The sequence below is a fragment of the Vipera berus genome (assembly GCF_964194415.1).
Source record: "Vipera berus genome assembly, chromosome: 2".
NCBI classification, from domain to species: domain Eukaryota; kingdom Metazoa; phylum Chordata; class Lepidosauria; order Squamata; family Viperidae; genus Vipera; species Vipera berus.
The window spans coordinates 144,075,463-144,095,479 of record NC_138203.1 but is presented as its reverse complement, the minus strand read 5'-3'; the positions used below and the strand labels follow the sequence as shown (position 1 = coordinate 144,095,479).

Sequence of the window (20,017 nt, the reverse complement as noted above, 5' to 3'; positions counted from 1 at the left end):
GCAGCAGCTGCCTCAAGAGGGAAGAGCGCCGGACGGGAGCCGGCAGGGAAGTCCTGCACACGCGCGCGCACGCAGGACTTCCCTGCCAGCTCCCGTCCGACGCTCTTCCCTCTTGAGGCAGCAGCTGCCTCAGAGGGAAGAGCGTCAGAAGGGAGCCGGCAGGGAAGTCCTGCTCCCGTCCGACGCTGCGCTTCCGCTGGGCGGTGCTGGCCGAGATGAGCCAGCAGGCAGCCGCCGTGAGCGCGGTGCTGAGGGGCAGCGGCAGGACGGACACACACACACAGAGTCATGGCCGAAATTGTTGGCACCCCAGAAATTTTTCCAGAAAATCAAGTATTTCTCACAGAAAAGTATTGCAGGAACACATGTTTTGCTATACACAGGTTTATTCCCTTTGTGTGTATTGGAACACAACAAAAAAAGGGAGGAAAAAAAGCAAATTGGACATAATGTCAAACAAAACTCCAAAAATGGGCCGGACAAAATTATTGGCACCCTTTCAAAATTGTGGGTAAACAAGATTGTTTCAAGCACGTGATGCTCCTTTAAACTCACCTGGGGCAAGTAAAAGGTGTGGGCAATATAAAAATCACACCTGAAAGAAGATAAAAAGGAGAGAAGGTCACTTAGTCTTTGCATTGTGTGTCTGTGTGTGCCACGCTAAGCATGGACAACAGAAAGAGGAGAAGAGAACTGTCTGAGGACTTGAGAACCAAAATTGTGGACAAATATCAACAATCTCAAGGTTACAAGTCCATCTCCAGAGATCTAGATTTGCCTTTGTCCACAGTGCGCAACATTATCAAGAAGTTTGCAACCCATGGCACTGTAGCGAATCTCCCTGGTCGTGAACAGAAGAGAAAAATTGATGAAAGGTTGCAACGCAGGATAGTCCGGATGGTGGATAAGCAGCCCCAAACAAGTTCCAAAGAAATGCAAGCTGTCATGCAGGCTCAGGGAGCATCAGTGTCAGTGCAAACTATCCGTCGACATTTAAATGAAATGAAACGCTATGGCAGGAGACACAGGAGGACCCCACTGCTGACACAGAGACATAAAAAAGCAAGATTACAGTTTGCCAAAATGTACTTGAGTAAGCCAAAATCCTTCTGGGAAAACGTCTTGTGGACAGATGAGACCAAGCTAGAGCTTTTTGGTAAAGCACATCATTCTACTGTTTACCGAAAACGAAATGAGGCCTACAAAGAAAAGAACACAGTACCTACAGTGAAATATGGTGGAGGTTCAATGATGTTTTGGGGTTGTTTTGCTGCCTCTGGCACTGGGTGCCTTGAATGTGTGCAAGGCATCATGAAATCTGAGGATTACCAAAGGATTTTGGGTCGCACTGTAGAGCCCAGTGTCAGAAAGCTGGGTTTGCGTCCGAGATCTTGGGTCTTCCAGCAGGACAATGACCCCAAACATACGTCAAAAAGCACCCAGAAATGGATGGCAAGAAAGTGCTGGAGAGTTCTGAAGTGGCCAGCAATGAGTCCAGATCTGAATCCCATTGAACACTTGTGGAGAGATCTTAAAATTGCTGTTGGGAAAAGGTGCCCTTCCAATAAGAGAGACCTGGAACAGTTTGCAAAGGAAGAGTGGTCCAAAATTCCGGGTGAGAGGTGTAAGAAGCTTATTGATGGTTATAGGAAGCGACTGATTTCAGTTATTTTTTCCAAAGGGTGTGCAACCAAATATTAAGTTAAGGGTGCCAATAATTTTGTCCGGCCCATTTTTGGAGTTTTGTTTGACATTATGTCCAATTTGCTTTTTTTCCTCCCTTTTTTGTTGTGTTCCAATACACACAAAGGGAATAAACCTGTGTATAGCAAAACATGTGTTCCTGCAATACTTTTCTGTGAGAAATACTTGATTTTCTGGAAAAATTTCTGGGGTGCCAACAATTTCGGCCATGACTGTATATATATATGGAGTACTCTGTTGTATCTGAAATGTTTGAGTTTCCCAGATGGGCATTGGAAGGGTAGGGGGATGGAAGTATTGGGGCAGAGGGAGGTGGATTTCAGGGCCTGCTTTGGGGCACGTGGCCTCCCTAGCAGGGCCTGTGATTGGGGGAGGGGCTGACTCCCTGATCTCTCTCACTCTATCGTAGAATAACCAGGCTGCTTCTTGCTCAGGCCTTCTTGGACGAGCTTCACGAAAACGGGCGCCTTCACTCCATGTCCACTTGGATGGAGCTGTATCCCTCCCTCAGCACCGACCGACGCTTTGCCAACATGCTGGGCCAGCCTGGTAAGCAGCCTCAGGCAGGATTCCCTCCCTCCCTGCCTCTCTCCAGAAAAGGTCCATCCCTCTTCCCCAAATTATGGGCATGGATCAAATATAGTCCATCTTCCTGGGTGGTGTTTGGGACAACTGGAAATGTCGCAATTGGGTTTTCAAATATTTTATTTACTAGATTTGAGATCTTTCCATTGGAAAAGCTGAGGACTGGCCCTAAGTCTAGGGCAGAGGTAGGCAACCTTGGCTCTTTTATGACTCGTGGACTTCAATTCCCAGAATTCCTGAGCCAGCCATGCTGAGGGGAAAGAAAGAGGTTTCTAAGCTGAGCCATGCTGGCTTAGGAATTCTGGGAGTTGAAGTCCACGAGTCATAAAAGAGCCAAGGTTGCCTACCCCTGGTCTAGGGATTAAACTCCATGAACCAAGAAAGCTGGTTGAGTCAGGGGCTTCACTAAGGGTTCTCAAAGGTATCTCCTGCCTTACTTGAAAGATTTTCCGTTTTGATTTGTCTTCCAAGCAAACCCTTAAATGTGTCCCTGGATTATAAATATGTGCATCATAAGGAGGTTTTTAATTTATGCTTATTAAGAGTTTTTCCATACAGTAAAGACAAATTTAAAAAAAGGGAAAGGGAAAAAAAAGGAAAGGAAAAACAAAAGAGTGCAAGAAAGAAATATGACCCCCAACCTTGTTTTCTATAGATAGTTAAAATTTTGTAATCCTTCTTCCCTTCGGCTCATTTTATCCAAGCTTGTCTTAATCTTCAAACCCATAAATCATCTTTTTTTTTCTTTTTAGCAAAAAGGCCATAAAAGGTTTTTAGTCTTAAAAAAAAGTTTTGGTTTTTTTTTCTCTGATCAACAGGCCAGTTTTCCAGTTCTAACTTTTTTCACAAGCCGTTCTTCTACTGTGGGGATTTCATTGTTCTTCCATTATTGTGCATGCAGAAATCCACCACGAGCTTGTTCGTGAGCACGTTCTTTTCCCTCAAGGTTGTTGTGGGTCATATCCATCCTTTGGACTTCCCTGTCACCCGTTGTGGTCATTCATTCTGAACTAAGTAAAAGATCACCAGGGGCACAGCGTGGTCTGTGTTTCTGGTTGCTGAATTTCCAAGAAAGATAAGTAATCAGGGAATAGGAGGCGTGGACAATTTCTTTTGTTTCAGATCGCATTGTTGTTCATGTTGTCAGTGCTGCAAACATTGACACGTTTTTTGCACTGACAATGTAAGAGACAGCCTTTTGTTTAAACTGCTTCACTTTGAATCTTGGAGGGTAGGAATTTTCTAACGACTGTTTTGAGAAGATAACGTACAGAATGGGAGGAGAGACCTCATACCTGAAACTAATTGGATAATGTGATTTACGATGTGTAGATAAGGGCGGGGATTGTGTGTATGTTAACGATGGGTTTGGGTGGAGGAGATTTCAGATTCTGGCATCCTTCCATGAGTGCCGATGTTTCGTTTCATTACTAAGACTTTTTAGATAAAATAATATGCCTGCAATTTGTTTGATTTGTCTCATTCATCGGAACCATGACATCATGCCAGAATCTGAAATCTCCTCTACCCATGACACCTGTATTGCTCATTTATTCTACTTCATATCCTGCTGTCTATCCTGTAACTGAAGCTGATGGACATGATGGGGTAATGTTTCAACCAAGTTTCAGTGAAATGACGGCCTTATATTCTCCTGGATCTAAAATCTTAAGAAGTTCTGGAAGCTGCTTAAAAACTAGGTAGGCGGATCTTCTTTGCACCCAGGACTAATAATGCATGGGCTACTTCCTGCTGCTCTTCTGTTCACAGGCTCCACCCCGCTCGATCTCTTTAAATTCTATGTCGAAGATCTGAAGGCCCGATTCCATGACGAAAAAAAGATCATCAAGGATATTCTCAAGGTGCAACTGGAAGGTTAACCACAGAATATGAGCTAGAAGTACTTTTTGATGCAAAATTATTTCCCTTAAGGGAATGACGCCTCACTCTGCGATATCAGTTAGCCGGGCTCCTTCTTAGGCACCTGCCATCATGACTTTTGGGAGAACCATTAAGACATTCCCTTTGAAACAGCCTTCTTTGTACAGGACAGAGCTCTGTCCCATTTTGATGCTTGCATTTGCTTTAAAATAAAAGCAGGCAAGGGGAACTGGAGCTGATCTGGGCTGCATTTCCAGCCCCTACCTGATCCAGAGAAAAGACCTTTTCAGAGAACCCCTAAAAAGGATTGAAGCCTGCAGTGTTTTCCCTTTAGTATTCCTTAATTCCTTTTGCATGTTTTAGAAGTAAACACCGGGGGCTTTGAAGGAGGGAAAGTTTTAACCATGACCTTTTCCTGCCTCTCTCCTTTTCCCTTTTTTCTCTCCTTGGTAGGACCGGAGCTTCAGTGTGGAAGTAAATACAACCTTTGAGGACTTTGCCCACGTCATCAGTTTTGACAAGCGTGCTGCCACGCTGGATGCTGGCAACATAAAGTTAACTTTCAACAGTGTGAGTGGAGCAGGGTGGGATCCTGTGCTTCTTCACCTTGGCGACTATCCCTATCATGTCCCAAAGGTGCTTTTTCAAGAGGCAGCTGAGAATTTCCATAGACGTATCCCCTATCATGTTCAAATAAATGTTTGTTGGGACTGTCTGTCTTCTCTGTCTAATAATGCTGGGGCTGAGAAGTCACCCAGTGTGGCAGCTGGGCACAGTACAGTTGGAAGAAAGATCTTTTTTACAAGTAAACAGAGAGAAAAGGTGATGGCTGCTTTTGCAAAAGCTGGTCAGGCAAATCCAGGGAGGGGCAGGTCTGTGAACTAGACCCAGTTTGGCCTAGCGCCTAAGGCACCAAGCTAAAAACCAGAAGACACCGAGTTCTAATCCCACCTTAGCCATGAAAGCCTGCTGGGTGACTTTGGGCCAGTCACTCATTCTCAGTTATAACTCACTGCACAGTTTGTTGTTAGGGGAAAAATAGGAGGAGGAAGGTGTGTTGGATATGTTCACTACCTTGGATCATTTGTAAAAATACTAAAGACAGGATGTAAATAAGTAAATTAAAATAAAGCTCTGACATCAGAGGCAGTTGAGCCACTGAGGAGACCTTTTCGCGATAGGAATGCTTTGTGGTGATACTTCTCTCCCGTTGCCTCCCCACCCCAGCTGCTGGAAAAGGCCGAGGCACGGGAGCGTGAACGGGAAAAGGAGGAAACCCGTAAGATGCGGCGCAAGGAGGCAGCCTTCAAGGGCATGTTGCGTCAGGCAGCTCCTCCCCTGGAACCCAACACCGCCTGGGATGAGGTGAGATCTGCTCCTTGCAGGGCAGGTTTTCTGGCCCAAGTGTCGAATGGATGCTAAGGAAAGAGGATGGCAGATTACATCTGGATAATAATAGAACCGTCGGCCCAACTGTTGAATGCATCTTTTGGTATGAGGACATGGGCATTTCCCACCCTTGGAGAAATCCACCCCTGTGTTTCTGGGTGCCTCCTTAATGGAGGAAGGTCAGCCTAAGAAGATTCCTAGGAAGATGTACTTGGCAGTCTCGTTTTTGGAGCAGGTTGTTCTGCAAGTTTGTCTCAAAACAATGGATGCTTCTGTCCATACCAAAGCAACTTAAAGAGAAATTGGAGATCTCCATCACTGAGTGAGCAAGTAGCAAAAACAGTGACTTAGGCCAAAGGCATCAGTTTTTTTTCCCATGGGCTCACAAAGAACATTTCTAGCAGCACGTGGTTTGGGAATGAGTTGCCTGTCACCAATTAGCTATCCCTTGACATCAGTACAGTGGTGGAGTCCCCTGCTGTCGGCAAGATTGGTAATCCCGTGATACACCCCTAAATCTTGCATATTATAGGAAAGGATGCGATATGTGCTTCTTATTCTTGGTCAGGTCAGAGAGCGGTTTGTCAACAATATTGCCTTTGAGCAGATCACACTCGAATCAGAACGGATCCGCCTCTTTCGTGAATTCCTGCAGTTGCTGGAGGTGAGCTGTACCTGTTTTGTGTGTGTGCCTGGCAGAGCAGTTGAATCCCAGCAAGGGATCTGCTTGAAACCCCATGAGACCAATAGGTAGAGCTGAGCTGAAGGAGGATAGAGAAGACAGTTTGCGATGGTGGTGAATATCTGTAGCTCTGGTGTGGGATGAGGTTGGAGGTTCTTTATCCGAGCTTGTGGGTTTCCAAACATTTCATTACCAGGCTAGGTAATGTCTTCAGCAGAGTTTAGGGGAACAGAAGGTGATGGCTGGGAAGGCCATGTTCCAAAGGGCCCAGGTAATTAAGTCCTCTTTTTCCCCCCAGAGTGAGTGCCAGCATTTCCATACCAAGGCCAAGAAGCATGCCAAGAAGCCAAAGAAACATCATCGCAAGCACTCTGCCTCGGTGAGATTTGGGGAGGACAGACTCAATGGAGTGTGCAAATAAAAGTTGGTCAAGGGCAGCTGGATTCCCCTGGGCTTTGAACTAAGCCACTGTCAGGCTCAATCCCAGAGATGAGACAGTGAGATCCAATCAAGCCCAGTCCTTTATTTGCTTACACCAAATCTTGCCAAACAAAATCTTGACAGAATCTTGCCGAACTAAAGCTGTAACTTCTAAGCTCCTAGATCAGAGGTCTCCAACCTTTCAGGGCCCGCAGACCGGAGGGAAGGAGAGCAGCTTCAAAATTGGTGTGTGCATGTATGCGCACAGGGCCACTCATACTGGCGTGGCACTAGCAGCCCCGTTTGTGCATGCGGCATGCGCTGTGCACATGCACGAATAGTTACACACACACCCGTGGTGGCTAGCAGCCTGTTTGCACATGCAGTAATGGGTCATGCAAGCCACCCGGGCTAGTGGTGCATGCGCTAATGGGCCGCCGACACCACCACCCCCGCACTAGCATCCCCGTTGGCACCCATGCACATGCATAAATGGGGCCGGGGGTGCTAGCGCGAGTTGGGGGGGAATGGATTTTCACGGCCTGCAGGCCAAGAGCCCATGGCCCTGGGGACCCCTGAGAGCTTCTAGGATGTGTGATGAACCTCTTCCCCCCCCCTCCAGTTTAAGATGCACAGTCTCTTAGAATCCAGGCCTCTCTGGGAAAGCTCTGAGTTGGCCAAATCCTCCCCCTCTGCTGCTGCTGCTGCAGGCGCACATTCCATCACATCCACATGGAATTTGGAGCACCTTGTCTTAGATGCAATTGGGCTATGTAGAATATCTTGAAAGTATCTTGAACCAGAAACAGCTTTGCTCTGAGCGAGACACAGTCTATTGTGAGCTTGAAACACTTCCAAAATGCTCAAAACAACCTATTCCATGTGCGAAAAGGGGCATTTTGCACTTTCAACTTTTCAGTTTGGGGCATGACGTCCCGGATTCAATTGGAAACTGTGTTTATTCCTACCCCCGAGGCTTTTCTTCCAGCCTGTTCACCACTGTTGTGCCAGATGTCCCCTCTGTGCCAGAAAATTTCAAGGGGGTGCAGTACGATGAGGGGCAAGAAGCGAGAGAGACCTCAGGAGGGCTCCTCTCTTGCTTGGCAAGGATTGGTAAGCCTGATCAGGACCTGTTAAATTAGGACATCTTGGCTGGGGATTGATTAAGAGTTGCAGGGGATTAACTTAGGAAAAGCTGTTCTGATGAGAAGGTTGCCTGGCGTGGGGATGATTTCTGCAAGCTGGCCGCTCTCGTGAAGGATGAACAATGATAACTTGGTTCAAGATCTAGGGATTGTGCTGTTTACTAACACAAAAAAGCAGCAGCTTGGCCTGATCCTTTCCTGTTCCTCCTCAATAGCTCTACTTTGGCTTATTTCTTCTTCCTTGTGCTTCTGTCCACTCTTCCTCTGGCAGTGGCTGCCCTGGTGAGTCCTTCTTTTTGTCCCGCAGGGTTCAGAATCTGGCTCAGATCATCCCCACCGAGCAGCCAAGCGCAAGAAACGAAACCACTCGGAATCGGCGGGTTCCGGGGCCTCGTCCTCACCTGATTCAGGTAAGGCTTGGATGAGAAACTGGTTAGCTCTGTAGAAAACGAGGCATGTGGGCTGTCCTCGTATCTGGAAAAATCCTATAAAGCAACTCTGTAGGCGTCGGCTTGTCTAGGACAAGCGATGTTATTGCTGCTAGTGGTTGCGCTGTTTTTAAAGAATATTTTCCAGCTTTCGAGGGCAAAAAGCACATGTTGTAGATGTAGAGAAAGTTCAGGGAGTGAATTTTGGGGTTGTTTTTTTTTCTCTCTCCACATTTTGCATAATGCTTACGGAAAGTGAAGACGTGAAGATGCACGTCAGGCTTAGCAAAGTTGTTTGTGGCTTCTGCTGTTTTTGTCCAAATGACAGCAGCTTCGTGATGTCAAGACTACAAGCGTTACCTTTTTGGGACGTCTGTACAATTAAGATGAGGTTCAAAAGGGGCAAGGGCCACAATACCATCATTTTTATCAGGCTCTCCCATTTTACCCCCCCTCCCCCAGGCAGCCCTACTGGACTCTTCACATACCTATTTTATCTTGTTTAAAAACTCACAAAAAATGATGGCCTGAAATTCTTTTCACCAGTACAAGTTTCAATACATGTTCTTCAGTGGCTCTTTTGAGACTGTAAAAATGAGGAAGCTCCCGCGGCATGTTGGTCATCCTCAATTTGATCAGAAAAAAGACACGGATAGGTAGCGTCTGCATCGCTCCATTCCCCCCAATATTCGGCCACCCTCCCAGGACTTCTGTGAGACCCTTGGCCTGCTGCCATGGAGTCACTGCTGGGAGTGGGCTGAGGTTTTCCCAGGGGAAGGCTGGGATGGTCAGTCTCTCTGTCTGCACACAACTTCCTGTCTTCCGGCAGAGCACAGCCCCAGGCGTGCCAAGAGGCAGAAGAAGAAGAGCAAGAAGAAACGGCATAAGTCGGTGAGTAGGTGGTGGGAGCAGAAGGGAGGCAAGGAGGCATCCAGATGGAAGGGACCACTTGCATAAAGCCAGTCTCCTTGGGGGGAAAAAAGGGAGTTCTCCTGGCAGCTCCCTCTGCGTGGGTCTCGACCTGCAGAGTAGGAGTAGGTATATTATCTGGGGATTCAAGGGAGCAGCCAGGGCTGAAATGTTCCTAGGTAGCACCAAACCCACTTGGCAAAGTTTGGTACTTTGCAACTGTTTTACCTCAAAGTCTGCGTTGCTGGTTTACAATCTTTGGGGCTCATTTGTCTTCTTTGGTTGTGCTAGCCCAGTGGTGGCGAACCTATGGCACGGGTGCCAGAGGCGGCACTCAGAGCCCTCCCTGTGGGCACCTGCGCCATGCCTCGGAGGTGGCAACTGTCCCTCTTCAACCAGCTGCTCCCCACAGGTGTCCCTCCCCAAGAGCGACATTGAGGTGACCACACCCACCACAGCCACACCCACCCAATCTTCCATGACCACCACAGCCACACCCGCCCAGTAGGCCATGCCCACTTGGTACCCAGCGATAAATAAGTGGGTTTTGGGTTGCAGTTTGGGCACTCGGTCTCTAAAAGGTTCGCCATCACTGTGCTAGCCTCAAGTCACCAAATGGGCCAGTAACCCCGCCCTCCTCCCCGGCCCCCCCACCTCGCAAACTGTTTCTTTTACAGAACAGCCCTGAAAGCGAAGCGGAGCACAAGAAGGAGCCAAGCCGGGCAGAAGACTGGGAGCGAGAGAAGGCCCCTCTACGACCTGAGGGGAGGGGCCACTCCCCTCCCCGGGGTACTCGGAGGGAGCGGGTGAGATGGGGGGGGGCAGAATCCCAGCCCAGGAATGACTTTTCCTAACCAAGAAGTGGGGAGCTATGGTGCTTTTGTGGCTCGTGACTTCAGTTCCCAGAATTTTAAAACCAGCATAGCTGGCTCAGGAATTCTGGGAGTTGAAGTCCACAAAGGGCCATAGTTCCCCACCCGTCCTAACCCTTTTGGGTGGGGAATCGAAGACCACAAAACAGGTGGGACAATTGAGAGATATTTGGATTCAATTTTTTTTTAAAGTGACTTGGCTGTTTTAGGAGATTTCACCTGCTCTCTGTTTTCAACAGTCTTGATTGTTTGGGCCTCCAGGGGTCATATAAAGGGAATGGCCCATCCCTGCTTTAGGACATGGAGAATGGAGGAAAATAGGAAAAAGAAAGGCTTGGAGGGAAAGCTGGATGAGAGGCTCTTACCTGCCTTCTTTCTGCTGTCAGAGTGGTTGGGACACCTCAGACAGTGAGGAGCTGAGCGAAGGGGAGCTGGAACGTCGGCGTCGGACTCTGCTGCAGCAACTGGGTGACCAGTAATTGACCCCTGCCTCTTTTGAGGCACCAACACCATTGTATGAGAAGCATTCAGTCCTTGTTCCTGTGGCAACTCTGCCTCGTTTTGGCCTTGGTGCCATCCAAGTCAAGTGTATGCACTGCTCTTGCTGGACCCCACACATTGGGTCACAGCCTTCTTCATTACATTCACCCGCTTCTAAGAGGGGAGCAGCTGCTCCTGCCCGTTGGCAGCAGTCATCTCCAGTGACACCACCTGTCTACATCAAGCATCCGAACAGGGAGGAAAGTTCAGATGTCCCTTGTGGATCTGGAGGGCATCAGCAAAATCGAAACCCGGCTCTTGGATCGTCCAGAAGAGGATTGGGGGAATTGCATCTGAGCACCAGAATGAATGATGTCTGTCTCCGCACAGACTTCATTAGGGCCACACCAGCCCAGAGCTTCCTTTGGCCTAGATGCAAAATGGCAGAAGAAAACAGCTAAGATACAGCATCAAGTCTTGTCTAATGTGGAGACAGGATTGCACTACGTGGTCTTCTGGAAGGTTATTGCTGTGACTGGATCCTTTTCCCTGGTTGAAGTATCCCCTTGTGAATTAAGGATTTAATGGAATTTTTAAAACAATATTTATAATAAATCTGGACTGAAAATACCAATCTGTGGCCTCCTGTAGGAAATTGGTTTATATTGCTTTCAAATGATTTTAGGAAAAAAACCTAAGCTTATTTTCATAACCTGTTGGACTGGATCTATGGTTGCCTCTAATCCCCAAAATAACAGAGGGCTTGAAAGTACGCTGGCAGGTATATATACCTTAGGATATGCAGATATCCTAAGTTAGTACGTGTGGCAAAATAGCCACGCTGGGTATATGTAAAGTGAGTATGACATTCATCCATAATCATTGTGTGAATAAACAAGCAAATGCTGATCAGATTTCTGATTTCCACATTTTTAACTGATGGATGCATACTTCCATATTTATTACCTTACACTAGAATTCATTAGGTACACTTAGATCGGGGGTCCCCCAGTACCGGGTCACGTCATGCCAGCAACCGGTCCACACAAACAAGCAAAGCCCCATCCGTGGGATGCAGGCAGCACACAAAGCCACGCACCCTCCGGTCCACAGAAAACCTCTCTCCACGGAACTGGTCCCTGGTACCCCAGTGTTTGGGGACCTCTGACTTAGATTATTTCCACAACGTGTTCCTTTACAATTTCCTTTTCTTAAAACAGCATTTTCTCTAAAGTTGACCTCCCAATTCACTAGATTATGGCTGCCATCTCTGGTTCTGAGGTGATCTTAATTAAAAGTGACTAGAGAATTACAGATCCCTTTTCAAAGTATACTTAGGAATCCCAAGAAATTCAAAATATTTTCAGAGATGGGGTGTATGTATTGGTGGCTGGATCTGACCCTTTTAATAGCTTTCTCGAGGCATACAGACATGCTCCATTCAACATCTCTCAAATGAACAACAGTATAAGGTGTTTTTTGGGGGGGATCGCAAAAACCACGGAGGTGAAAAGACACATTCATTGGCAATAAATGCAAAGGTGTATAACCTTTGGTTCTGTTTTATTTTTTCCCCTTCTCCCATTAGTAGAAATTCTGTACAGTTCAAGGGGAAGGCAGGCACTGGCTTACAGTATAATCAATAATAATTTTCACATGTACAAAAAAGTTACATCTAGCTACACAAAAGGACTATGCTGAAGTGGTTATGCTGTAAACTGTCCAGAAGTAACACCAAGAATACTCTGCCTGCTTGGAATTAGCATTGCCATGAACAGGGTCAAAAACCTCTAGGAGAAGGAAGCGTGGAGAATTGGTCCCATTTGGTTTATTGGAGGAAAATAGTGTTTGCATCAGAAATCGAAGTGGCTACTACTCTAACCTTCTCCCCAGATTTTCCATATAGCATTGAAATAGTGTCAATTTCATTGTTATTTCTAAGGGTGTTTTCACACTTGGACATTTTTCATGACTGTTTTTATTTTAGGAGCTGGATCTTAAGTTCCCATCCTGGAAAAAGCTAACATTCTGAATGGCAGATGTCTTTTGTCCTTTGGCTGCACTGCAGCAGGAGGGTTTAATGTCTGGCCCTAGTGTCAGACGAAAAGCAAACTAGCCACTACGTGTCCTCTAGACAGTTGTGTGTGCCTTGCTTTTGTTTTCACAATGCCACTGTTCTCTGAACAGGATCAATTTGTGCTGACTTTCCCAGGGAGACATCCATCATTTTGTTGCCAAGTGCAGCCCTCCAGATGTGTCTTGGAAGCACAAAAACAAGGCATACGTTGCCTGGCTGGTTGTCTCCAATAGTTGCATACAGGTTACTATCCTGAGCCCCTTGGATGAAAGAAACAGCATAAAGTTCCTGCTGTCATTCTGTAAGGAATAAGCTAGGATGCTAATTACAGTTAGGACACATTGTTCATGAAAAGCACGTGCATGTTCATGCCACGAATGTATACCTTTAAGCCATCAACATTTGAGATGATGTGTTGTATTAGCATTCGCAATGCAATTCTAGGCCAGGCTGTTTCAAAATTGACATCATTGTTTTCAGGGTCATTTATCTCCAAGTGAATATGTGAACACAACCTAAAAATATGCCTGATGGTATTGAACATCAAGATGTGAAAGAATCCTTGATCCCTAGGCCTCCTTGCAAGCTAAGTAGTTAAGAGAGTAACCAAGACTGAACAAACCCTGAATCAAATTAACTACATAGATGATGTTATGAAACTTATAATTCTGCCTGGGGTGGTATGCTAAAAAAACAGCCTTTATATCTAGAGATAATGCTGATGCCCAAACCTTTGCAATGCTACTTGCAATTTTGTTCCTGCCCTTTGTCCAAGGGCTTGAGCGTAAGAACCCTTCTTAGGCTTGAGGATTGCATTATTCACTTCCCAGCTTTCACTAAGGCATTACCCAACAATCATCCAAATTGAGTGTTTTTAGGTTCCTTCTGGCATACATTAAGAAGTGTGGGTACTTGTGGTCCCCACTGTCTCTCCATTGTTTTAACTTGCTCCCCTCAGTCATTCCTGTACACTGTTGTCCTGTCTCAATCACATACAATACATATAGATATTTGTACTTTTAATTCTTTCATTGCCTGGTCTTGGATGGAATGTGGGCATCTGAGACAACATTTTGCTAGTTATAAGGCTTGATTAAGTGATTATAAATATAGTGCCATGAACTGTCTAAACCACTGGTGTCAAATTTGCCGTGTCACATGACGTATTGCGACTTTTTTTTACATTGCCGGAGCTGGGGTGGGCACAGTTTCCGCATGATGCAACCGGTCTGCGGGCCGGCAGTTTAAGACGCCTGCTCTAAACACAAAACGAAGCATCTTGATGACAACTGGCAACAGGATTCCATGTTTTCACCAGTAAGGCAAGTCTCAATGTAGTTTGCTTAGTGAATCAGGAGTACAAATACATAAAAACAGCACTAAGGTTAGGACAAAGCGCTACCCATTCTGTATTTATCCCATCAACAAGAAGAGGTGGAAATGGGATAGCTGGCATGTTTAGTTTTTCTCTTTGCAGCAAGATACACAGAGAAAAGAACCACAGGGCCAGGAATAGAGTTACACATTAATGACCACTTTAGGGGTTTAGATACATGCCCCCTTTTCTAAGCAAGTAAGTGTGACTGATTTCAGTGGGGGTGTCCCTAAACTAGTGGTTTTCATATTTATAAACACTGCAGTGAATGAAGAGGTAAGGATATTTTATCAATAGTGATACTAGTTACAATTTGCCAGCTTTAAGAGGCAGATGACATCTTGACTGAGAGAAAACATAGAGATTATAACATAGCATAACCTCCCTTCCCCGCTCCACCCCGAAGCAGAGATGGCTGATTCGTAATTTGCCTGGTGGGGAAGTCTATCTTAACCATCTTGTTAACTCCCCCCACCCTCAAATAATAACTAGAATTCTGAATACTGTGTTTAATGTTAGAAGAGTTTACTCAATGAAAATTTAATATTAAAGGGCCAGAAATAAAAGGCAACCCCACCCCCTCTTTTCCATACACTGTCACAGAAGGAATAGAATGAGGAAGTCGGGAAAGGGAAGGGAAGGGAAGGGAAGGAAAGGAAAGGAAAGGAAAGGAAAGGAAAGGAAAGGAAAGGAAAGGAAAGGAAAGGAAAGGAAAGGAAAGGAAAGGAAAGGAAATCAAGAGTTCTATTCCACAAAGTGCCAACACTGCGATCCATTCACCTTTGTTGTGTCCTGTTCTAAAACTGGAGTGGAGAGTCCGAATACCATGCTAAGGCCACAGTCCTGTGCCTCCCCTAAGTGGTCTTCCCTGTGCAGACAAGTATAAAATCAGACCATTGATCTATCATCCAGCAACTCAATCTTTGCAGCAGCTCTCCGGTATCACAAGAAAAGCGACTTCTCCAAGCCATCTGAAATAAATCTGAAATATTCACTGATGCAAACCATGCATTTGGCACAGCCATTGATTTGCCTTGAAATTCAAAGCCATCTCCTAAACCACAGGCCTTAGGAGCAAAATTCAGATTCCCAAGCAGAAATCTATCAAGCATGCTAAATCTGCCAGAGAGCCACCTTTTTTTGGGTGTACAGGCACTCTGGCTCTGAGAGCTGCATGTAGGAGATGGATGAGGGCCATACCTAGACAATTGTATCCATCTCCCTCTATTTTACCACAGAGCCTCCCTTCTCAGCAATCTCAATGTGACTGAAATTGCTGGGGAGTTGAGAAATCAACCTTCTCTACTTCTTGAATAAGAGTACAACCATGCCCTAATGTTCCTAGCAGACCTAGAAACCATGGAACAGAGGACTCTGAAGAATAAGAAGCTGTTAGATCATAAGAAAGAAAGGCAGGATTAAAGAAGGCTGGCTGTATTCATGGAAGGTGGCATCAAAGGCCTTAGCAGGCCCAATGTAGCCCACCTCCATTTTCAGCATAAGGCACTGGATTGGTTGCAGGAACCATTGTAATTCTTTGGCACAGTTTAATACAGGAATTTTATACAAGGGATACTTTTGCTCTATAATTTCAGGTGTGCCTAATTCAAAGGACCTTTTGCGTAATTGACCAGGACATCACAGCTGTTTAGTAATCCTAATTATCTTCTTGTCTTATGTGGGCAACATGATTTTGGTGCAATCTGTTAGGCAAATCCTCTTCTGTGAAGTTAAAATCATAATTCATAAATGTCCATAAGACAAGAATAGTAAGTGATCTACTCTAGATTTTCAGAAACAAAGACGGATTCATAATACTAGAGTGCCAACTTCATCTAAATATCTCTTTGATGAATTAAACTCTGTATCAATTTTCCTGAACTTCATGCTCTCCAAATAAATTAATCATGCTGACTCCATCAAAAAGGGTAGACCAACACATCTGGATGGTACCAAGTTGAAGAAGATTGATTTATGGAAGATCTAATTGATCTATTAATTTCCTAGCTGCAAAAAAGTGCTGTAAAACAAAAGGAGTCAAATTGGTTCTCTGAATTAAAAACAGTTGAAGAATCTAACCATTGTCAAGTGGTTTTATCCTAAACTGTAATACCTCAAAATCTTTGGTCAGAAGTTATCAGGCAAGTTAAGAGACGTTAAAGCAAGACCTGATTGTCTCAAAGCATCCAGGCTGAAATAATAAGCCTAGTTTTAAACATCAGCATAACAATTGCAAATGCATGTTGAGTTAGAGATGGTTCCAACCTGGACAACCTTAAAGGAGCAGGTGTGGGGGAGATAAATTAGTTCTATCTCTTGGCTTACATAATATTCATAAACAATTTGGTTCAAGATTCAATGGCTATATTTGCATAAATTGCTAAGTTTGGTTTGTTTGTTTGTGGTTTAGTGAGCTATGTACTCCTATCTCATAGTTTCAACATATGATGAAAACCAGTAATTGGTTACTTCAGTAACCAGGTCGAATCAATCCAGCCATGAGGTAATATATATAGATACGTTCTTCAGTACAGGATCTCCTGAAACTATGAGGAATTCCATTTTAAAAAGGCTTACTCCAAAGTAGTTCAGGGAATTGTGCCCATTCTTTTTTCTTTTTGATGATAGGAAATCATGTCATTTACCCTAGATTAATGAATAAAAACAGTAATGAATTAAAACAATTTGGCCAAATTCATCAAAAATAACCTTCATGCATAACTTAACTTCCACTAATTTTGATGGCTTCAATAAGCATAATAGGCAGTGCTTCATTTTGTTTGGTCCACGAACTATAAAAAAGAACTGAATAGAACATGCCACATACAAATAGGAAGCAGATTTTCAACCTTTGGAAAATAACAAGAGTGTCTAAAAAAATTGAGACAGGCTGTAACCTACTCAGGATTTTTCTTGAGATCCCCAAAGGTTGGCTAGCTACTATCAGTTCCCTGCTATATCAACACAGTTACTTTTGTGCAGTTGAGACATGAGACTTTGGTCTTATTTTTTTCCCTTTGGAAGAAAGGTTCCAGTGGTTTTCCAAGGCTACCAAGGCTTAGCATTTAAACTCCCCAGAGTCAGCTCTGAGGAAAACCACACAATTGCAGAAGACCACTCCTGAAAAGAAAAAAAAAGCTTTCCCACAAAACCTGATCTGTATACCAGGGCCTACTACCAGAGACTGATTTTTCCCTGCTCCGACACATCAGGGCCTAGCAACGATAGTGCTCATTGTCTCCATCCATTAAAGACAAGTTGAAAGGTCAAAGTGCAATTCTGGTTTGGATGCTTGAAGCTTGAGGCTCTAGAGGAGGGTGCCAAGCTCCTGCTGCTCAAGGCCCTTCTCAAAAGCCAGAACAGTCTCATCTGCCCAAGCTGACATAGTGATGGGCTGCAGGAGCAAGGGACTGGTAGGAAGGAACATGTATGTACAGATTAAAAAATACATCTTAAATTATAAAAGAGTAAGAATAATACTGTTGCAGGAAGGCACTTTTTAAATGTCCCTTGGATCCTTCAGCTGAAAGTCTTTGAAAGAACGGAAGTTGCTTCTTTGGCAAAAAATAACAAGGTCTGGGCCACTAGAGTGCAGCATTCGCCAGTTGGAAAGGCAGGGCATGTAGGAATCTATAGGAGAAAGAAAAATGTTGTCAGAAAGGAGCAGGGCATCCCCAAGGAGGGATAGCTAGGGGTACTGTTAAGATAGTTAAATTTAGTAGCTGGAACAGTGGGGTGGTACAATGAGCCTGATATATTATACAGTTATAGTTGATTGGTTGGATTGCTGGCTCCTGCGTGAGGCAGTCTGCACTGTGACTGGTTGCTGTTCGATTTACCTCATGATGCTCCTATTTGCCTGACTATCTTGTTTGATGTATATATAGATGTATAATATCTTTATTTATATAAAACTACAAGTTTGTGCCAGCGTCCCATTTGGACATCTGTTGCACAACTCCTGACAGTTGCTCTGAAATTAGTTCATTTTGCTGCCAGATGCGGGGGAAGAAGGCAGATGAGAAAGCCACTATTTGTATCTCCAGAGGACTTTTAACAATCCATCAAGACTACACCCTTCCCCTAATAAAGCATTTTGCTTTAGGGAAAGCATACAAGAGACAACATTTTCCCTTTAGAAGTGCTTTCCTATGTCTAAAGAAGGACTTCCACCTTCCTTCATCAGAAAGAGTTGATGGGCGAAACATCAGTTGGGGATGGGCAACTGCCAAGTCTACTTATTCACTTTGTGCCCGAGTGCTAATATTTGGTTGTTTTTATCCCCCGTAGGCAGCAAAACTGAACTTAGGCTCCAGGACTCTAGAGAGCTGTGTTTTCTTACTCACTGCTGTGGATGAATTGAGGGGAAACTAGAAGCAAATTGCTCTTGCTGCTATGGAGACAATTAGAACAAAAATTCTTAGACAATTCTTTAAAGAAAGAGCAAGGCAGTGGGGAAGAAAAGGGAAGCTATTTTCTATCCACACAAGACATTCTAGGAATACATAAAGATTGGAAAAATACTGTCCATTTAGCCTTATAGAAGCCCTGGTGGTGCAGTGGTTAGAATGCAGTATTGTGGGCAAACTCTGTCCACAGTCTGGAGTTGAATTCTGACCAGCTCATGGCTGACTCAGCCTTCCATCCTTCTCAGGTAGGTAGGTAAAATGACGACCCAGATTGTTGGGGGCAATATGCTGATCTCTATAAGCCACCCATTTGCATAAAAGCCAACTCCTAAACTCATGGCTAAATCTGAAGTGCAGATTTTCCTACCTGTTCATAAACATCATATTGCATGCTGCTTAGTAGGAATGCAAACCTGGCCCACTAGCCTAGGCTAACATCTCATGCTGAGGAGGGCCTTTGCAATCAGCTATGACCTGAAATCCCTAAAGGACTCCATTTCCCTCTTTTGTGAGCCTCTAGCATGCTTAATTTTCTGCTTTGAGCCCACTTTGCATAGTAGTCCTTATGTGGAAAAAGACAAAGTTTTGAAGAAACATTTTTCTGCTTCTTTTGATTCAAAAACAGGCTGAGCCAAAAGATGACTCAGCAGGTGATCTGGAAGATCAATGGATACTTTAACTATGCAAGTCATAAGCCAGGGCATTCATCCTTCCAGGTTCATCCCGTTTCTCTAAAACACATACTTAGAATACAACCCATTTCTCAACTTTCAGGGAGTGAACTCCTGACTTAAAGGTGATCAATTAGAAATGACTAAAATTGCTTTCATTCTCTCCTTTCTGTTCAAGACAACCTTGGGAGCTGGGTGGTAGAAAAGGGGGGGAAAATGCTTCTCTCCACCAATAGTGTATTGGATTTGTGTATTTCTGTATTTATATGACAGATGTCAAAGACCAGAACTTTTCATCCTTTCTTCATCTGGTTCATCTTGAACTAATCTGTTCCTTTGGCTTGGAGCACTGAATTGTATAGCTGCATCAAGAAGAAATATGAGATTAATTGTGGCATCCTTGGTGTTCTCTGAGTTTGGTGAGTGAAATGAGCTGAAGCCTAATTAAACCTAATTTCATATTGTCACAATCCAGCAAACAGCAATACAATAGCAATAGTACTTACTTATATAGGTAGTCCTTGACTTACAACAGTTCTTTTAGTGACTGTTCAAACTTACAATGGCACTGAAAAATGTGACTTATGACCATTTTTAGTTACACCTTTACAGCATCCCCATGTAAAATTCAGACGCTGGCAAATGATTTATATTTATCAGCATTGCTGTGTCCCCAGCATTGCAACCTTCTGACAAACAATGTCAATGGGGAAGCAGGCTACTAACTGATTAACTGCAGTGATTCACTTAACAACTGTGGCAAGAAAGGTTGTAAAATGGAACAAAACTCACTTAACAAACCTCACACTTCACAACAGAAATTTTGGACTCGATGGTGGTCATAGGTCAAGGACTATACCACCCCATTGTGCTTTATAGCACTCTGTGGGTGGTATACAATGTCAGCATTGATTCTAAACGGTAAAACTAAAAGCTAGAAAGGCACAGCCAATGCTTCACTTAGTCACCAAAGCACACTCTTTTTCTTCA

The 20,017-nt window shown here is 44.5% G+C and overlaps 1 protein-coding gene and 1 long non-coding RNA gene across 4 annotated transcripts in view; one reads left to right on the top strand and one right to left on the bottom strand.

Annotated features, from left to right (window-relative positions):
• Positions 1-11,125, top strand: part of PRPF40B (pre-mRNA processing factor 40 homolog B) — a 39,170-nt gene extending 28,045 nt beyond the window's left edge. For 2 of the 3 annotated variants that reach the window (XM_081320894.1, XM_081320893.1), the window contains exons 19-28: positions 2,139-2,253; positions 4,060-4,151; positions 4,624-4,740; positions 5,398-5,535; positions 6,128-6,223; positions 6,540-6,620; positions 8,114-8,216; positions 9,064-9,125; positions 9,821-9,949; positions 10,402-11,125. In XM_081320894.1, the coding sequence (XP_081177020.1) occupies positions 2,139-2,253; positions 4,060-4,151; positions 4,624-4,740; positions 5,398-5,535; positions 6,128-6,223; positions 6,540-6,620; positions 8,114-8,216; positions 9,064-9,125; positions 9,821-9,949; positions 10,402-10,494 (1,026 nt within the window). In that variant the 3' untranslated portion in view covers positions 10,495-11,125. Of the gene's footprint in view, positions 1-2,138; positions 2,254-4,059; positions 4,152-4,623; positions 4,741-5,397; positions 5,536-6,127; positions 6,224-6,539; positions 6,621-8,113; positions 8,217-9,063; positions 9,126-9,820; positions 9,950-10,254 lie in introns of all 3 variants that reach the window. The other variant, XM_081320892.1, reaches the window with a different exon arrangement.
• Positions 9,126-15,942, bottom strand: LOC308663997. Its single transcript, XR_014025561.1, has 3 exons — positions 14,728-15,942; positions 10,381-10,924; positions 9,126-9,255 (listed from the first exon to the last, which is right to left on the bottom strand). It is a non-coding gene; the product is annotated as an uncharacterized lncRNA (long non-coding RNA).
• Positions 15,943-20,017: the final 4,075 nt, after the last annotated feature.